This window comes from Toxotes jaculatrix, chromosome 6 (assembly GCF_017976425.1).
Source record: "Toxotes jaculatrix isolate fToxJac2 chromosome 6, fToxJac2.pri, whole genome shotgun sequence".
NCBI classification, from domain to species: domain Eukaryota; kingdom Metazoa; phylum Chordata; class Actinopteri; family Toxotidae; genus Toxotes; species Toxotes jaculatrix.
The window spans coordinates 24,401,667-24,422,307 of record NC_054399.1 but is presented as its reverse complement, the minus strand read 5'-3'; the positions used below and the strand labels follow the sequence as shown (position 1 = coordinate 24,422,307).

The window sequence follows — 20,641 nt, the reverse complement described above, 5'->3', positions numbered from 1 at the left end:
TCCAGAAATGAAACTGGAAGAAACAAAATTATTCTCCTTAAAGAGAGATAAAGATTGAAATCAGTGTTTCTGCACTGTGACATCCACTGTAGGAAACAGTGTGTTGGAGAACAACCTTCAGAGCAGACATGTAGTAATGCTTCTCAGAAGTGCTTTCATTGAACAAAGTTGATAAACTGCAGATTCTGTCATATCCAAATCAGATGTGGATGTTTTCCAGGCGAGATTAGCATCTCTGACACTGAGAGGTGTATTGGCAGTCAGAAGGTGACATCCCACCTCCATGTACTTTTCTCAGCTCTGTGGATGTGGAAGGATGTGGAGCAGAAGGTTCTGCAGGAGTTTAAAAGGCTTCAAAAATCCAAATGTTAAAACCATTTCTTTCTCTGCTTGTTAGCACATGGAAAGTGTGTCTTTCTTACAAAGACCGGTCATTAACACATCTGATTGTATATTCTGAGGCATCGCTTGCTTACTCTTCGACACCACATATGACAGCAGAAATAGTGGCAGTATGTGTTGATTTCTATGTGCTATATGTTGTGTTAAAATGTAGCCTACGTGTCCCAAAAGAGATGCAGATTTATACAAATTGGGAAAAAAAGAAAAAGGAAAGCTGTGTAGAAGGGAGAAGTACTCTTTGGGAAAAACACAGCAACTTTATCTTTTTATCTTTTCTTTCCTGTCCCTGTACCCTGCTCCCAGACAGAGGCAGTATGGTTGCCGGTTTTGATCCACGGTGCTATGCAGAACCAGCCCCCCAAGGCCGCCTTCATGGCCTCCTTCATCCTGGAGGTGGACCAGTTCATCCTCACGCCTTTCACCACTGCAGCCCTGGATGCCAAAGACCATGAGACGTTGCAGGAGAGGCTGGTTTTCAACGTGACTGTTCCGCCCGCCGAGGGCTACATCACACACCTGGACGACCACACCAAGCCTATCGGGTCCTTCACCTGGCTGGACCTCCACGAGATGAAAGTGGCCTACCAGCCGCCTAACAGCAGCCAGTCACACCGCAGAAACTATGAGGTACTGGAGAAAACATATGTAGCTACTTTTGTGGCTCTGAATTAAGACAAAACGAAAACTCGAGCTAAATGAATAACATATATTAAAAAACATTTTGTACCAAATTTAGATATCATTCACAAAATAAATCAGAGTGATGACGGCGTTTGACTGCACGAGTCCAAACTGAATAAACCAAACCAAACTGCAGCTGCTCAAATACACAACAGAACTAATTTAAGCTGTTTGTGGAGACTGTGAAGGGTCACATGAAGGCTAACCACCTTCAATGATGTGTGAACTCTCCCAAGGCAGAACAACGTGTTTTTATTGTTCTTCTAAAAACTTCTTTCTAAACTCAACAGTTACCATTTACAAACCCTTATACATGATCAACAATGACATTTTCAGCCATGTATCTTCTATCTGTCCCTGTATCCTCTGTAAGGTGGAGTTCCAGGCTATAGATGGTTCTTATATGACCAGCCCACCCATCATGGTCCACATCTCCATCAGGGCTGCCGAAACAAACGCACCCAGAGTCTCCTGGAACATGGGTGCGTAAAATTATAAAGAGATGTGGTGGCTGATAGCTATGTAAACCACAGCATGTTACAGTTTGGAGATTTTATTCAAGTTTTTAAGTTTTACCTCCGGTGTCTCAGGTCTGGACCTGTTGGAGGGTCAGTCCAGACCAATCACCTGGGAGGAGCTGCAGATAGTCGACAATGACAACATCGATGCTGTCTACCTGGTGGCTGTGGATGGACCTCTACACGGTCGTCTCAGTGTCAGAGGTGAGGGGTCTCTGGGTCACTAAGATGTTCAGCATAGATGAAACACATAGGGGACTGTGCTTTAATTAACTCTAATTTGTAGTGAATGGGTTATAGGTTAAATACCTGCTGGATGTTCAGCCATTTGTATTAAGGTAGTAAGTGTTGTGGCTATAGGAATTATTTTTGATCAGTTCAACTGAAAGGATAGCATTTTCAATTCAAGTTTTCTTACTATACAAAATTCAGCAAATGACATGATGCCCTTTTGCACGCTCTCAAACTGATCCTCTCTCTTTATACCTCGGTCCTTAAATCCTGTGCTGGTATTCTGACACGCACACTGCCCTGGGAATTCCCAGAGAACATCGTCTGGCCTTTTCCGCCCTTTTTCCTCCATGTGTTTCCCGTCCATCAGGGACTGTGGTGTGGCTGGGGAAGCATATGTCTCATGGCCCTGCATGTGTTTCCTAATCAGGTGTAAAATGGGGCCGCGGCCACTTCGCCAGGGGCCGTGGCAGCGCCGAGGCTGCTGCTGCCTCCCTCTCCATCCACGTCTGTCCCTTCCAGCCCAGCGCGTAGGGAAACGTCCTCTTTGTCTCAAATGGGGAGTGGGACTGAGCAGATTGAAGGGACTTATGCCATTTCATGCCGCCGTGCACAGGGAGCAGATGCACTGTCCCCAAACAGGTTTTCATGCTACCAGCTAGGAGGAGGCAGTGAAAGGGGGGCAGGGTGAGGTGGCATGAGTGCAGGGGCCCGAGGGGGTCCAGGCAGGGAGTTAACCTTTCATGGCTGCTTTAGATGTATAGAAACAGGACAGCGTGTTTTGGACTGATTCTCTGGCTCGTTTGGTCAGATTTGTTGCTTGACGAGCTGAGATTCAACCTGATCTCTCTAATTTACAGGGCCTGTAAATGCACCTCGCAGTGGGCCAGACTTTCTCCTGCTACCATAACAAACCATAACAAACAGCGTACCAGTGATGTGATGAACATTCACATTAAAACATTACATTTTTCAGCCTCAGTTTGATAATTTAAAGGCTTTGAGAGGCCTGAGGAGGGTAAAGTATCCAGTGTTTCACAAAAAAATAAGGTTCTGAATACGTAAACATAATTTTGTTTTATTAGATTTGTCCTGGGATCCCTGTCTTGGAAACCTTTAACATCGTTCAACAATGATCTCTGCTGTCTGAAAATTTCTACAGCGACACTCGAGCCGGATATGTTTAGCCCGCGAACATATAGGGATGATGGGAAATGGTGTTTGTTGAAGGCCACTAAAACATCCATTAGGTTTTCAAAAATCTTTTTAATTGTAATTGGATGTAATTCAGTGTAATTTTGTCTGGAGTCTGAAAATATGTGGCATTGTTCCACAAATTACTGAATTGATGAACTAATTTTCAAAGCAATAGTAGATTATTTTTCTATCAGTCAACAAATGAATTAACCATCTGGCTGTTTCAGCTCTGTTTCACAGCACAGCACAGTCAGTATACTAGTTGGATGGTTGTGGAAACTTTTGTCCCACTAGGCAGGTTTCCACCCTCCTCCTCCGTTTGGACTCTTGTTTATCTGACACTCTTGCTAAGAAACAGCAAAGCTGACAAAAGTTTGGCTCTGCTCTGCGCACATGTACAGTCTGGGAGGAGGAGGATGCTGCTGACCGTCGATGCTGCGACTCGGGGGCTGTGACGCTGCAGCGTGGGGACACTCACTGCAGGCTCCGTCCAACGCCTTCAGCCAAATGGATGGCTGCCTGTCCTGCCACACACTCCCTCTCTCTCTGTAACACACACACACACACATACACAGAGTCCTCCCAGCCCATTTTTCCCTTTATGGGCCTGTTGCCCAACGCCACCTTTGGGCCTAATTACCAAGTTGTTTCCATCACTTGGACCAGTAGCCGGTTCCCCTCGGTAAAGTTGCTAATGAGGTTCGGGCTCGCGACCGCTCGTCTCTCAATCTGTCTGCTGACCTTGCCCTTCTGTCTCTCTGGCACGCGCAGGGAGACAGGAAGCCCCCATCCTGGCAACCGGGCGGCCACCGGGAAGGACGCCATGTTTTACCCCACCGGTGTTCGCAGCACAAACCCCAGCCGGCGCCTCACGGTGCCTTCAGGCGCTAAGAGAAACTTGTTATTTCCAAGTGACAATGGGAGAAAAAACGGTGCATGTGTTGGAGACGGTAATTGAATCAAAGTGCGAAGCTTTGGCTGGAAACTGAGCCATCCGCCGACAACAACACATGTCCGCCAGTAGGCCGCCAGTCATGTGACACTCTGCTGTTAACGTTAGCATGTTGTATGGCGTGAGGAAGGCCAGCCAGCAGCAGAGACCTGACAGATGGACACGGCCTACATTTCATTAATGTAGGACAGGGAAGTTTTTCATATTTAGTCCAACTCTTCATCCTAACAAACATCAACGAGTTCAGACTCTTCAGTTTGTACTTGAAGCCTTTCACAATAAAATATTTAAAAAATTATTATCCTTGGGAGGTAGAGCTGCAAGGACTGCATATATATTTTTTAAATGTTAAGAGATATTTCTTTATATTTATATTTCATTTGGCATAAATGAAACATAAATTGCAAAATGATATTTTTTATTTACTGATTTCATTGAAATGTTAGGTTTGTTTTGGTTGAAATCAGTATCATGACAGATCATGAGATATAGATACTGCAAACATTTGCAAAATCACATTAATGCTTCATGTAATAGTTTCTGTTCCACTGTCCAATTTTATTTTAAACCTTCTGATTTAACTCAAATATGAATCAAATAAGTCTAAAGTCTAAGTTTTTTTTTTTATCTTTTAATTAAATAATTGAAGTGAATTTCTTAAATATATCTACGTCAGAATAAAGTGTACTCTACTGAAAGCATCAGACTTAAACACAGCTTGTGAAATTGAGAGATGTAGACCTGGTGGAGCACCTGGTTTTTCATCTGAAACATATTTTAAGTGTAGTTTGAGAATGTTTTTAACTTAAGTTTAACTTAACTTAAATTCACAGTCTTTTCTTGTGTCTCATGTTCACTGACTTTTTGTTTAACTTTGAGTTATTATTATAACCATATTAAAGAGACCATGAAGAACACATCACACATGACTGTGATTCAGGAAAATGGTGGATTTTTTTTCTTGCTCACTCACAGGTTTTGTGTTGATGCAGCCTCTGGGTTGTAAATATTGACGGTCTGATGTCCGAACATGCAGGAGCCTCATTTGGTCTCAGTCAGCTCATGTTCTCCGCTAAGTTTTCCAACTTCTGTATCTTGTGTTTCCCAGGCGGGAAGGCGTTCATGTTCCGTGTGCGGGACCTGAGGGAAGGGGTGGTCGTCTACCATCACTCTGACAGCGACACCACCCGGGACCACATCGTCTTCCGCATCAGCGACGGCCGTCACAGCATACGCCACAAGTTCCCCATCAACATCCTGCCTAAGGACGACTCTCCGCCTTTCCTTATCAACAACGTGGCGGTGGAGGTGCAGGAGGGAGGGTCTGTGAGGCTGGAGGAGTATATGCTGTTCGCCTCCGACCTGGACTCCAGCGATGACTACATCCTCTACCAGATAGTCTCCTCCCCTCGGGCCGGGCAGCTGGTCAGGAAGACCTCCACTCAGGAGACAGGTGGGGGTGCCCCTGATTTAGTTTGACTAGGGAAATAGAAAAACACACTATAAGCACAAAGATAAAATATTTATATAAGGTTAGAAGGAGCTGGGTGTGGTTTGTTGTGGAGGTCAAAGACCATGACTGTGGACATTATATCAGGTTTTACAGTTTATTTCCTTTTTTATAGCTATGTTTAAGAAATGTCTTTCTGTCCGTAATTTGTCCATAAACAAGTACTCTGCTCTTTAAATTGTATATGTAAGACCTTAAAAACCTTGGGGCCTTTCTGTGGCCCCACTGTTATTTTAACAAATCAGGTAATAGTCCACTGTGCCTGCTCTTCAGTGCTGTACAGTTGTAGCAGGTTATCAAGTGTATTTGTTGCAGACTGAAGTTTTGTGATGATGCTCTTCATCAGCAGCAGCAGCTTCACCTGCTGTGTTGCTCTCCATGCAGGCGTTCCAGTGGACAGTTTCCTGCAGAGAGATCTGATCCAGGGTCAGATCTACTACCAGCACTCAGGAGAGGAGCAGTTTGAGGACTCCTTCGACTTCACGCTGTCTGACAGCCACCAGCCGCCCAACCTCTCCCAGACATATGTGAGTTAAAGCAATATAATACTTTTGGAAAGCAGCGAAGTCCTGCAGCAGACATCTCCCTCTCAGCAGGATTTCTTTTCTCCTCCTCCCCGTGTTTACAGACCGTGGTGGTCCATGTTTTCCCGGTGAACGACCAGCTGCCGGTGGAGGTTTCGGGTAGCGTTCGCTCTCTGACAGTGAAGGAGACAGAGGTGGTTTACATCACTCAGTCTCAGCTCCACTTCACAGACAGAGAACATCCAGGCACTGATCTGACCTACGTCATCACGCAGCCCTGCTTCAGCCCACTCCATCCTGGGTAAGGACAGGGCAGAGTCCAGGACCTGTTCAGCTTAGCACAGAACTGTCGGATGTAAAACTTTGCTTTGTGGGCTGTGGAGGAACATTTACTGACTCTGAAATGAAACTGAACTTCCTTTTTATTTCTCTTATTTTCAGGCTGATGGACGCAGGACGTGTGTTCTACACAGACACCACCAACGCCATGAAGAAAGACCACATGGTGCCGGTGTTGAAGTCCTTCACTCAGGTTTGTAGTACACAAAACTGTTTAACTGTGGTTCTTTAGTTGGTTCCTTTTAAAACGTTTGCTGTGAAAAGGTGTTTTCCTTTGCAAAACAGTTAAAAAATACATTAACAGTAAACTGCTCCTGACACATTAAAGTATCAGTAATAACAATCCAGTGATCCGAGCCTCACGTGTTGGGCCTTTCTGGGTGGGACCTGTCCTGTGTCTTGAAGCTGTTTTAAAAGTTAGGTCACTGTCTCCATCCTCCTCCTCCCAGCATGCAGTGAACCACATGAAAGTGGCCTTTATGCCTCCTGTGGAGGACATTGGCCCAGTGCCGCTGTTCGTCCAGTTCGTCTTCTCCGTCAGCGACCACCACGGTGGCACCGTCTCCGGCCTTGTCTTCAACATCACTGTCACCCCTGTGGACAACCAGGCACCAGAGGTCAGAGGTCAACACAGACTTAACTTCTTTTTGATATTTAAGTTGATGATAGAGTATCACAGATGGATCTTATACACTTTTAATAATTATTACATCAGACAGATGTAATAATTATTAATAATTCCGTCAGAGCCAACATTACATGAATTTTATTTAATTTTATTCTAGTTCATTTTGTGAAAGTAATATTATTGTGAGGACGTATCTGTGTGAAACCCTGTCCAATGTGACGTCCACATTGTCGTCCACGTTTTCATGTCAACTAAGTGAACAGTGTGAAGTTAAGAGCCTGACATTTGAAGATCCAGATTTTGATCCCTGTTGTGGATCCTCAGGCCTTCACCAACCTGCTGCGGGTGGAGGAGGGTGGATGGGCCTTTATGACAGAGGAGCACCTCCTGGTCCAGGATCGGGACAGCCGGGAGGAAGCTCTGAGGGTGGAGGTTCAGAGGACGGCACGTCACGGTCGACTGGAGCTACAGGGCCAAACACTGCTGCAGGGAGACATGTTCACCCTGCAGGACCTGAGAGGACTTCGACTCAGGTCAGACCCAGTGGGTGTGGGTTGGTGCTTCTGTCCTTCTTAGGACCTGTTTGAATTCTAAGCCTTGGCTCAAGGACTTTAGTTTGATTCCTCAAGACCTGCTTTTAGGGTTTATGTTTAGGTGAAGACGTAGGTTTAGGTGAGGGTTTAGGTTCAGCTGAGGATGTAGGTTTAGGGTTATGGAATTGATGAGAACTGCTGAAAAAGAAAGAAGGAAAGGTGAAAAGAATACCGGCAACTGAATGAAATAGTTAAAATGTACTTTTATTACATTTTATATACTAAAAAAAAAAAGGAGGAAAGCCTCAACAATCGAGTTAAAATATACAATATATTTAAGATTTTAAAATTCAAGTTAAAAACACTAGGCAGAGGCCACATGCAGAGAGGCAGACTACACAAAGGAGTGCCAGGAGTGCTACCACTACTCACCCTTGGTGCAGCAAATCAAACTCAGGGCAACCTCACAGCAAATGGTGCAGTCTACAGTGTCCCTGTGTATTAACGCACATGCAACTCAGTGAAGGGCCCTCACCACAGGTGCCTAACCTCTCCACAGTTGCACTCCGCCTAGAAAGAAAAGAATCTCAAAAAATTAAGTCACAAGCAAATGAACAATGATGGTAAAGCAAATATAACCCAATAAACAATAATCAGCCAAGCAAAAATACAAAATAACCCAGTTGGCCAGGAGCAAATTCAAACAAAAGAAATCAATAAGAAAATAACTAAAGGAACTGAAGCCTAAACTCAAGGCAAAAGTCAAAAACAAAAGGTCAAACTAAATCTACCAGCCCAAACTAAATGTAAAAGATAAATCTAAACAGGTAGACAAAGGTTAAACTAAGGTCCAACAAAGGCAAACTAAGGGGTGAACTAAGGGGCAAACAAAGGGGCAACTAAAGACGACTAAGGGGCAAACAAAGGGGCAACTAAAGACGACTAAGGGGCAAACAAAGGGGCAAAACAGCAATAGTGCAGGTGAACCTAAAAGAAAGGGGAAGAAACACTATTAACCAAGTTCACACTGCTTATTTAAAAAGTATTTAAAAAAAGAACAGTCACAGGCCAACTCACCACAGGATGATAAAAACTATTATCAAACCCCTCACAAGCAATGCAGCACCTGGACAGCCACAGCAGGGACAGAGCAGGAGGCAAAGAGAGAGACAAAAGATCACAGGTGTCTTATATAACTTGTTCCTGATTAGGAGGAGTTAGGAGGGACTGGCTCAAGGCTGCACTCAGCAGCTCCACCTAGAGTAGGGGAGGATTCCCCACCACATAGTAATGAAGGTTAAAGGGGCTAATCTGAAATCTGAACCTGCCATGAACAGAAAATCCTGTAGAAAATCCTGTAGGAACTATAGGGTCCAGTGTGCAACTGAAGATTATTTTTATTATGAACATCCAGTTTAATCCATTTCACCTTAGAGCTGATTCCAGCTCCAGTTTAGATTTTTTTTTTCAGTTTAGCCCCTCTTAATACAGAATAACTCACAGCTCTGTGCAACAATAATGTGATCAACATAAAGCGATCGGTGGGTACAGCTACATGGAGACCAAACATGATCAAAGCTGTGTGAATATTACAGAGGGCTAACACTAATGAGATGGTGACATCCTTCAGCTTCATGATTACACACTGCAGACATGTAAACGTTGACCCACACAAACAGTTTCCTCTGTAAGCTGTTAGTCAGCACCTTCTTTGATCAGAGTCACTGATCCAGCAGCTGAAGCCACAGAGACATGAACTGAAACACATTCAGTCAGTGCCTCTTTAAATGTGGCTCTTTGAGTTCAGTTGGTTCCTGTTAGGACAGTTTATTTCAGATTTTTTTCTCTTTTGAAACTTTTGGTCTGAGTGTTCTGGTGCTTCCATCTGACACAGCCTCAGTTTACTTTAACAGACCTGAAGAAATCAGTTCCAGTTGTTCTTTTCCAAACACATTTATTGTTTTTGATTAATTTTCTTTATTATTTCGTTTTTATTCCACATGTACATCAGTCTTGTTTGTTTTAATATTTAAATTTGTACTAACCTGTACGAAAGTTACTACACAAATAAAGTTGATTTGATCGATTATGTTGCAGGTACATCCATGATGATTCTGAGACCACTGAGGATGAAGTCGCTCTGAGGGTGACCGACGGTCTGAATTCAGCTGATGTGGTCTTGCCAATACAGGTGAGTTTCCTGCTGACAAAACACACAGGAAATCCTCAGTCAGCAACAGCTTGTGTGACCTGCAGTATTTCTACTTCAGTTTATCTGACATCCAGCATTTGAAGAGCACACAAAGAATTTCAAGGCTTTCATGAAAATTTACCTTTTCTGCACCTTTGACCACGATTTTAAAACCTTTCTTGGGGTTACTTTTGTATAACTGGTCACTATAACCAGGTCGTACTGACCTGCATCCTGACCGGTCAGGATGCCTCTGAAAATCTTTCTTTTGCTGACCAACAGTTGTTCTAGTTTCTGTAGCTTCTCCATGAGCTCACGGCATCAGAACGTGGTCTGTGAATACATGATGAGTGACGGGAACCCTGTGCCTCCCCCTCTGTCCTCAGATCCTGCCAATGAACGATGAGCCTCCCCAGCTGGGTGGAGGTTTGCGGGGGGAGCTTAGCTGTGAGGAGGGGAGTCGGGTCCAGGTGACAGTGGACTACCTGTCGGCTACGGACCGGGACAGCGATGACTCCAGACTGACCTACATGTTGGCCCGGAGTCCAGGTAGAGGGGAGCTGCAGAGAGCTGGACTGACTGTGGACAAGTTCTCCCAGCAGGACCTGCTCCAGGGACACATCTACTATGTCCACACAGGTGAGGAGCATCATCCCAGCCCATGTTGCGTTCATGGCCTGGACAGGTAGAACTCCTCTTCTGTATGATGTTGTAGTCATTGTTTGTATTTAATAAATCAAGACTCGTTTCCAAGCAGCTCTTCATCAGACATCTTGGTGTCTCACAGGAGACAGAAACAAATCCTGTTGTTTTTTAACTCTCTTTTTTTTTCGTGGTCAGGAGGAGAGATTGGACCTGAGCCGGTGTTTGACACCATCACCCTCATCATCTCTGACGGCGAAGCTGGAGGAACTGAGATCTGTTGCCACGGAGATGCCCTACCCCCGCCAGTCCCCCTCCATGGTACACTTCCTGTGTACGACCTCAACATCACCGTTCTTCCTGTCAACAACAAAGTCCCCACCATCACTCTGGGTAAGATGCCTCTTTGTTCACTCTGAGCAGGTAATGCAACATGTGGTCATATGTTAAAGGGACATTTCACCTCTGGACAATCTGCTTCTTATAAAGCTCTGAGTCTATTTGACTCAGAAAAAGACAAATCTTATTTGTTGCTGCTGTAAACAGTAAAATTATATTATCTGTAAAATGTCAGGACAGTCTGGAGACGTTCTCCACCTCTACACTGAGAGTGGGCTTGTTGTGACAGTGGATTATGCTGCAGGAGGCTGTTCACTCCCACTGACACACTCTGGTTAATCCAGTCATCCATATCCTGCTGTGAGTCACTGAAAAAAAATGTGATGTAATCATAAATTAGGCCACATGGTCCCTGCTGGTTTTCCATCAGACTTTTATACTTTGGAAATGTGACCGTTTAAAGGACACTTTTAAAAACTTGATGCCCTCACATGTTTACAGTTTTGGTCATTATTTCCACTGGGTATGAAAACTCTGTCCTCACCAGTAACTAAAACATGACTGCTCCTTTAATTAGAGCTGCAAACTTGTCACCTTTTAGCTAAATGAACAATATGGACCCACATGTAGGGGGGTGAGTGTGTGTTTCCACGCTCCATCTGGGCAAATCACAGATCTGCACCTGATGCAGGATGCGTTTGTGATGCAAACTGTTTACAGCTGCTGTTACGTGAAATGTTCTGTTGAACTGAGCCGCAGAACGTTAGCTCAAATCCAAGGCCTAGTTTGAAATCGGGTTCATGTTCTAACATATGTGACAGCATAGGACGAGCATCAAAAAACCCACACCTGCTACTTGTTAGATGCAGTTTTTCTCACATGTCTTCAAACACATTAATTCCACACAAACACTTGTTCTGTCAGTGTGGAGTGTCTGTTCTTGCTGCCATCCAGTCCAGAAAGAAACAACAAGCGCCTGAAACCTTTCTACATGCCTAAAGACTGGAAAATGATCAGGGCTGCAGCTTCTGGACGTTGATTACAAAATCTTAGACAAAGATTTTCCAGAGCTTTCAAAACCATGAAGATAAGTAAGATTTAGAGATAAATGGACCTCACACATGACAGCACTCTACAAGAAAGCACAGCAGTGTGGAGTAGGAGGTACTTTCACCTTTTTCACCCATTTGAATTTGGAGCTTTATTAAAGTAAAAGACATTTTCCACCTCAGCTGCAGCATGAACGGAAAACGTCTCAATAAGAATCCAAAGGGAAAATGACAGAGATAAATACTGCAGCTCCCCTCTGTGTGTGTGTGTGTCTGTTTTGTGTTCTTGTTGATGCCAACACCTCGTGGTCTTCACCGTTGACAATCCTCTTAATGCAGCAGAGCAGCTCTGACCCCGACGACATGCCGTCACCTATCAGTCCAACACACACTCTGCGCTGGGAGGGGTGAGGGAGGGGGCAGCATAACATACACAACATGTAACACACACAAACACACACTCACGCTGTCTCTCCTGGGGAGGGTGATAGTTCTCACCGGAGTCTGAGCCAAGAAGAGGGATTGGAGGAGCTCAGTGGTTATCAATGGAGACCAGTGACCACTGGGACACACACTGGGATGACTGAGAAATGGTGTGTGTGTTTGTGTGTATATGTATGTGTGTGTAAATGGGGGGGTGGGGGGTTGATCATTGTGGCAGGTTTTTGTTTACACACTGCAAAAAATCTCAGTCTTATGTCCTTTTGTCTCCTCCTACATTCAAAACATCTTAATTTCCTATAAGCAACTCAACAACCAAAACTGGGCCCTTGCTTTCATTATTTTTATGTAATAAAAGTACAAAATTATATTACTTAAAGTACAAAAGTAAATAATGTATGTTACTGTGCTATAATTAATGATGCTTCCATTGGGTCTCTTCATCTAGAATAACACATCTGAATTTATGTGTTGATTATATTTTGTTTTACTGTGAATCTACAAAGTAACTAAAGTTATCAAATAATTTCAGAAAGCACATTAGCAGAAGTGTAAAGGAGCAAAAAAAAAAAAATGGAAATGCTGAAGTAAAGTCAAAGTTTCCTTCTCAGTTAAATTAAATCAGTTTTGATCAAATTAACACAACCCAATTGCCACACAGTGAACCTGTGGCCTGTTGGAGCAGTCAGCCAGTTTCTTCTTTCTATAAATTTCCTAAAACCAGTTAAAGTGCAAACAAGTGGGACTATTTCACATTTTAAAGCAAAGTCTCAGCAAAGTTTATGTTGTGTTAAAGTTTATGTTGTATTAATGTAAGTTAACAGTTTTTTTGCAGTGTGTGTTTGTTGTCACCGTCTAATTGTTTGCACATTGCATTGTGGATGATTTCTGGCATGCGTGCACGTGTGCGTGTTGTTCTTAGCGTGTCAGCTGGGCTAACGAGGTTGGCACTGATGTGTTTTAAGTGAAATCTGCCTATTGTCTCCTGGTATTAGGTGAGATTATCATTTTCCTGTGTGTGTGTGTGTGTGTGTGTTTGTTCCTCAGGAGACTGTGGACAGCGGACAATGAACATCTTTACAAAACAAAAGAGAAAAGAAGCGCATCCCTCCTTCACAATAGCTGACGTGTACTAGCTGTCTCTCTAGCCGGATTACTGCAGCGCTACCAGCGGCAGGATAACTCTCTAATCCTGCCAGCATATCTCACCATTCATTCAACACCGCCAAACAGGGCAGGGTTTTGGGGTTTGTGTTAGGGAGTTGGGGGGGTGTATGTGGTGTGTCTTGGTCTAATTAATTAGCAGTGAATAAAGATGCAGAGTAAGAGCATTAGCGCGGCGAAACAAGAGGATTCCAGCTTTACCTTGTTTCTTGTTTTGGAGGGACGCTGGTTTATCAGTGAGATCCAGGACTGTCCGTCATTAATGCTCACACAATGTATATATACACATACACTGAGTACGTAAACATGGATTTTGGCAGTATGGATGCAGCTAAGAGGTGTTTGTGTTTGTTAATTAACCGGAGTGTGAAGGAAGATGAGGGGGTGATGGATTCATTAGCAGCTGAAAAAGAGATGGAGGGATGGACAAATAGTTGGATGGACAGATGGATAGGCTGATAGATGGTTGGATGGATGTGTGAATGAACAGAAACTAGAGAGGACGTGGACACCTGCAGAAAAGTACTTTTGGTACGCTGGGTTTGGCAGTACCGGAAAACACTGGGTGTTTCTCCACATTATCAAATAATTTCAGGCCATGAAATCTGATTTCAACCTGTTTCCACCACAAATCAACTCTTCTTCTTGACTCTAACACAGCAACTGGCTGTATTCTGTCTTCTTTCAGGATACTGATACTCTAGAGAAGTGCTTCTTCACCTTTTATGAGCAGGACATTATGAGGATGAAAATACTTTGCATTTATTTTTATGCTCATTTGGTGTTCTTTATGAACTGGGCTTTGAGGACAACAGCTACTCTAAAGCCATGTTTATTCTATTTCCTGTTTGGAAAGATCAGAAGTTGCTGCTTCCTGCTGTTGGTCCATGTGCCACTAAAACAGCTCTAACCCATGAGACATGGACTTAAGAGGGGAGTAGCCACTGTCAGCAGGTCCTCACTGTCAAACCGCATCTGTTGTCTGGATGATGATGTGGACCTTGTCAAAGTTGCTCAGATCTTTATACTGCACACTTCTCCCGTATCCATGACAACGAGAAGCGTTGGTTTAGTGGCACCATGTCAGTGGATTTCTGGGTAATGAAGCTGCCATTTGCAAAGTATCATCATGAAGTTTACATTGTCACTGAGCTGCTTGTATCTTGATCCAGGTGAGTCCCTGTTGGTGGTGGATGAGGGCTCCTCAGCCTGTTTGTGTGGCGGGGTCCTGGGAGCCTCAGACCCTGACAGCCCCCCTGACCAGCTGACCTTTCACCTGGAGACTCCGCCTCTGCACGGCTTTCTGGAAAACACGCTGCCAACGCCTGGGTCTGAGAAGAGCAACGCAGGAATCCAAGTCGGTCTGTGTGTGTGTATGTGTGTGTGTGTGTGTGTGTTTGTTTAAGATACACCTGACATGACCCTGGAATTCTTCTTTTCCCAGAATCCTTCAGCCTCATTCACCTGACCTCTGGCTTCATCAACTACGTCCAATCAGAGCACAAAGGGGCGGAACCAACTGTCGACCAGCTGTCCGTTAGTGTGAGTGACGGGCTGCACCGCTCTGCCCCCATCCCCTTCTACATCATCATCAATCCCACCAATGACGAGACGCCTTCTCTACTGCTCGCCAACTTCACCGTACGTACACCCGAGGACTAACTTCCCATTTCTGTCCGATTAGTGGTGAATGTCTCAGAAATCTGAGATGTCTCCATTTGCCTCCATCCAGCAGCTTAGTTTTGTGGTGTGTAAGAATCCTAATGACCTCATGGGGACGCTGGCACAGTTGTACAGTTGCTGTTGTTGTCCTCGAGCAGGTGAAGGAGGGCGGGATCAGGGAGCTGACTCCGTCCATTCTGAACGGTTTGGACCTGGACGCCCCTCCGGACCTCCTCACCTTCACGGTGCTGCAGCCACCGGCACACGGTCGCCTGATCAACGGCATCTATGGCACAGAGATGAGCCGTTACAAAGAGATGGGGGCTGACCTCCTGCAGAGGAGCCTCCCCGTCACCTCCTTCACCCTGCAGGAGCTCCGGCAAGGTGCGAGAGAAACCAACAAGTTGAAAGCTGTATCCACAAATAACAAAATTCTGTTTGTATGGTACAGCTCTGTAAACACCATCTGAGCTGATTCTCCAAGGTACAAAAAAAGTTTGATTTCATAATAATAATAATAAAGAAAATATTTATTGATAGAGAATTTTTCCAAACAAAGTAACAGCAGTGAAGAGAGGCTGGAACAGGAGTCATATGATCATCAGGTATCTGTTAAAAGAAGAGCAGCTGGAAGTGTGAGATAGTTTTAGGGCTTTAGATGATGAATATGATTAATAACAGTAACCAGATGACACAAAAACATGTTTTACTTTCTCGAGATCAGGTATATATGTTGTTTGTGTTGCTTTATTTTTACTGTGCAAACACATAAAATACTGAACGGAACAAATGGGTAGGTGAACAGAACAAATTACACATCACTCTGAACTGCTCCTCTTCCTCCTCACCGCCAAATATCCCTGCCCTCCCTTTCACCTGCCCTCCTTCTCCCTGTCTCTCCATTTGCCGCCCTCCCTCCCCCACAGGCATGAAGATCGTGTACATGCACGATGACACAGAAACCCTGAAGGACGCCGTGGCTCTGCAGCTGACAGATGGCGTCCACACAGTCCAGGGGACAGCTCAGGTCACTGTGATGCCGGTCAACGACGAGAAGCCACGACTGCTCAAGTACACGCATGCACCCACACACATGCACACATACACATGCACCCACACACATGCACGCACAAACACACACACACACACACACACACACACACACACACAGATGTGAATTTGTGAGAGATGAAATGAGGATTTAGTGCTTAATGCTTGTTAATGTCACATTTGAGGAAATGTGTGACCGTGTGAGGTTTTGGGTCAGGGTCAGTGGAGTCTTTTGAAGACCTTGTTATGTTCATAGACTGATATAATGTGACTGTTGACATATTAAGTATAACTGGATAAAAAAGACGTCAAGACAAATGACCAGTTTCAGTTATGAAGTCTCAGTGGTACAGTTTTATTCTCTTATTTGCACCTATTTATGGTCCAAAATGTCATAACAATGAAACAGTTTAGCCAATAATTATCACTTTAGAAAACAAACAACAGTGTTGTTAACTTTGGAATATAAAGAAATTTAAAGCGTAAGTCTGGAGATGTTCTATATTTTCATCATGTGCAGAACCAAACACTGATCATCTCCTCTGAGCCACAGAATATTCACTGCAGCGCTAAATGTGGATTAATCCACAGCTGAAAATAGTCCCCAACAAAGTCGCAGTTTCCTCCTGTTTGTTTGATAAAAACCACAGTGAGCAGCTGCTTTATTAAAACACTGACCCTCATTCAGTCTTAATGAAGATTCAGTCTTCACAAACACCGTTGTTTTTGATCTTTTCATGGGATCTGTTGACCATAATAATAATATAGAATAAAACCAGAATTATTCACTGCTTGTGTAATAAAGATATGGTTTGTCATGGTAAACCCCTTGATGAGTTAAAGATGTTTAGAGAAATTGTCCTTGAATGGCGTCAAACCTCTCGATTAACGGTTTAATTTGTACTTGGATGCTGATTCGCTCTGACATAAATCAACAGGAATGAAGTATAATTAGTGAAACTGTCCGATGCTGCTGAGAAATCCAGAGCAGAGAGACTCACCAGGAGGAGACAAGGTCGGGGAGTCAACATGGGACAGTGGGGGGAGGAGAGGGGGATAACCTGTGTGTGCACATGTGGTCGGTCGTTTGCATGAGTGGGTGGTTACAGAGGAAATCTGTGACCCCCTCCTCCACCCCCACCCATAATATTTTCATTTGAACGAATGATTGGGAATTTGCATCCTTGACTGAGTTCCCTGTGCCGTCCCATCATTGTGCCCCCACAGCTCCCCCCGCGCTGTCCCCAGATCAGTTGTTGGTGTGCGTGGGTGCGTTGGCACAGGCCGAACTGGTACTGTAAAGGGCACCGAGGCAGAAGTAACACGGAGACTTGGCAGATGCCGGCCTCCTTGTTTTTGCGTTCCTGCAGGATGGACGTGGCAGCTTCTCTCCTGCGTGGATTTTAGTTCCGAGTGAGGAAGCAGCCAGACGGTATCTGATGTTCAACCCCCCACCCCACCCCCCCATCCCAACATCCCCACCTCTACCACCACCACCCCAGATCTCCATGATCCTGCTGGAAAAACCTGTTCTCACACAAACTTTCAGCTTCCTCCCGCCTTGTTCACAGTAAAAGTATCTGCAGGTTGTGCTTGTCACATCATTTTCAGATCCTATATGGACAAAATAACAGTGAATGAAGTGACATTGTGAATGGAGTCAGCTCGTTGTTTATCCGTTTACTGTTTCATAGGGTCGTGTTCGGCAGCAGCGGCTGTTTTCAGTGAAACAGCTGTAAAAAAAAAAACAGTTCTGCTTGTACAGTGGACATTTTATAATCACTGTGTCTTCTTCTTTGGTGTTTCAGAAATGCTGGGTTGGAGGTGGACTCTGGTGAGCAAAGGGTGATTTCCAGTGTGGCTCTGGAGGCCGAGGACGTGGACACTGCCGCAAACCAGGTGTTCTACTTCATCAATGCTACACCACGATTTGGAAAACTGCTACTCAAGGTGAGGAAACAACCCTGTGTGTGTGTGTGTTTGTCTATGGCCCTCACCTCTTCACAGGACTAAGGTAGGGCCCCATGATTTCCGCGATCACGGAATCACGGACGGAATCGCAGAATTGGCCGAATTTGACATAATTTGAGTGCAATGCTGTTTTCGCGTGTTTTCGTGTTAGCGCCTGCACTGAGTGAAGGATTTTGACCTGTGTGACTCATCTGCAGACGGAGTCGAGTTGGACCGAGCTGTTGTCCGGTCAGAACTTCACTCAGGACGACGTGGAGATGAACCGTCTGTGGTACAAACACAACATCGCCGCCGCCACCTCTGCCTTCAAAGGCCACGACAGCTTCCGGTTCACCCTGAGCGACCTGGACAACGAGTCTCCAGCTCAGACCTTCTTCATCTCCATCCACACTGTGCTGAAAGGTCAGAGGTCATCTCAGTGGTAACAGATGGTTATTGTTATGGTTTACAGAGAAGAAGAAAAGTGCAGTCGATTAGACTGACACTCTATAGAAGGGGTGTCCAAACTGTTCCACAAAGGGCCGTGTGGCTGCAGGTTTTTGTTCCAACCAATCAAGAGCACACAGTTTGACCAATCAACTGTCTGAAGACTGAGATCAGTTGATTAAATGAGTCAAGTCTGGTGTGCTGCTGCTGTGGGTGCAGTGGAGCTAAATGCTAACATGCTAAAGTTAAGGTGATAACGTTTACCACGTCCTCCATCTTAGTTTAGCTCGTCAAGATCCAAGTATTATATTAATTACTGCTAAAGTTCAGCTGAGGCTGCACATCAGATGAGACGATGAATCCATGTTTCCAATCAAACAACCAACGAGGAGTGATTTTTAGGCCATATATTGTCGAATCAAAAAGCCTGAAGTCCTGAAACCTGAGATTTAACTTACAAGGTTTTCACTTGACAGCAACAGTAAAGGACTCACACACAAACAAATGCCCATGTGCACAACACACACACACACACACTGACTCTGCACCTTCACACACCTCCTCCCTCTGTGGTCCCGGTGGCTGGCCATTGGTCATACATTATTGAGGTGTCCCCCCCTCCCCCTCCAGCTCGCCATGCCAGCTTTGCCAGTCGGGTGAACACAGTGCTGCGAGGCCTCGGCCCTTCTGGCTCCGGGCCCTCTGATCCTGGAGGAGCCGAGGTGAGAAACACCGACCTCCTCAGCCGGTGAATAATTAACAGAGGGCTGGTGGAGCAGCTGTGGAGGGGCGTCGGCTCATCTCCTCTGGGTGCTCCTGGCTCCTCTGGGTGCTCCTCCTCCTCCTCCTCCTCCAACACTACTCCAAAAAAAAAAACCTGACACTTTGGCCTTTTTCTTTTTTTTAGTTGAAATTGAATTTAAATCTGTTCTGTTTGCTTCAGTTCTCTTTTTACTCTATTTCATGTTTCCCAGATGGAGGCTATAATCCAGAATAATTTATTATATAAAATGACCTTCATTTTTTCCTAATCTTTATTTTCTCTCATAAATGTTCTTTTATTGAACCCACCCACAGTTTCACACCTTAGCTCTGTAGTCCTCGTGTTGTGTTGGGTTCGGGCTGTACTGATGTCTAAAACTTAAAATCTCTCTCTCTTGTTCTCTGTCTTTGTCAATCAGCATCTGAGTAGACACAGCCCACAATGCCCACTTGTCCAGTCTGTTGCAGTCGTGTTCAGACACGAGTGAGCACTAACAGACTCAAATTTGCCCGTGGCGTCCATATTTTTACAGCGGAATAGCAGAATAAATTCTGCTTCAACCCTTCAGAAACCTTTAACTTTCCTTTGACCTTTTGCCCCTCGCTGCCTCCAGGTGACATAGTGCTGCTGAGCAAGGCAGTGCATCTGAGGGAGGGGCAGCGGGTCGTCCTGAACACCGACGTCCTGCTGGCGTCAGACTCAGCGAGTCGTCCGGAGGAGCTGATCTACACGGTGTCAGTCCCACCTCGACGCGGCCTCGTCCACGCCGTCCAGCAGCCCGGAGTCCCGCTGACCAGCTTCACGCAGCTGGACGTTGCCGCACACCGAGTGTGTTACACGCATGACAACAGCCACGAAGCCGAGTCCGACTCCTTCAGGTGAGAACACACAGATGGAAAAGTTTGGGCCTTTAAGCAGAGTAAAATAAATAAAGGGAGATGTAAAGTTCAAATAATATATGGATGAACTGAATATTAATAATTGTCCTGCCATTTTGGCCAAATTAAGAAAAACATCTGGTTAAATAAAGTGATAATAAATATGATAATATAAAGACCCATTGTACTAAAATTGTTATCTAAAGAGAAACTTCGTCTGAAAACCAAACCCCAACAGCTGTGCTGTTTGACTTTGGCCCTCTCAGTTAAGTGAAGCTATTTTGCAGCACAGCATGAAATCTGCAAACATCAGGAGAATAAATGGCAAATTATCTGCCTACATATTGTGAGAAGAGGATATTTCTGTCAGTGCCGCGCCCCGAAAAAAGTATCACACTCAACATTTGGCCGACGAAAGAAATCTGGGCACCGAGACGAGAGAGGGAGAAAAACCGTGAGCGTCAGGAGACGAGAGGCTTTTTCTGCTGCAGTGTGTTTATCTGCTTTTCCAGCCAATTTGGCATCGGCAGGGTTTTTAAGGGGGGAGGAG

General features: G+C 44.8%; 1 protein-coding gene across 3 annotated transcripts in view; it reads left to right on the top strand.

Annotated features, from left to right (window-relative positions):
• frem1b (Fras1 related extracellular matrix 1b) overlaps positions 1-20,641 on the top strand; it is a 42,004-nt gene that overhangs the window by 6,839 nt on the left and 14,524 nt on the right. For all 3 annotated transcript variants that reach the window (XM_041040370.1, XM_041040371.1, XM_041040369.1), the window contains exons 6-24: positions 706-1,029; positions 1,457-1,565; positions 1,674-1,805; positions 5,090-5,434; positions 5,876-6,018; positions 6,120-6,316; positions 6,457-6,547; positions 6,804-6,971; positions 7,307-7,515; positions 9,613-9,706; positions 10,093-10,345; positions 10,547-10,741; positions 14,514-14,702; positions 14,786-14,982; positions 15,162-15,387; positions 15,930-16,074; positions 17,862-18,003; positions 18,222-18,426; positions 19,827-20,091. In XM_041040370.1, the coding sequence (XP_040896304.1) occupies positions 706-1,029; positions 1,457-1,565; positions 1,674-1,805; positions 5,090-5,434; positions 5,876-6,018; positions 6,120-6,316; positions 6,457-6,547; positions 6,804-6,971; positions 7,307-7,515; positions 9,613-9,706; positions 10,093-10,345; positions 10,547-10,741; positions 14,514-14,702; positions 14,786-14,982; positions 15,162-15,387; positions 15,930-16,074; positions 17,862-18,003; positions 18,222-18,426; positions 19,827-20,091 (3,629 nt within the window). The remainder of the gene's footprint in view (positions 1-705; positions 1,030-1,456; positions 1,566-1,673; positions 1,806-5,089; positions 5,435-5,875; positions 6,019-6,119; positions 6,317-6,456; positions 6,548-6,803; positions 6,972-7,306; positions 7,516-9,612; positions 9,707-10,092; positions 10,346-10,546; positions 10,742-14,513; positions 14,703-14,785; positions 14,983-15,161; positions 15,388-15,929; positions 16,075-17,861; positions 18,004-18,221; positions 18,427-19,826; positions 20,092-20,641) is intronic.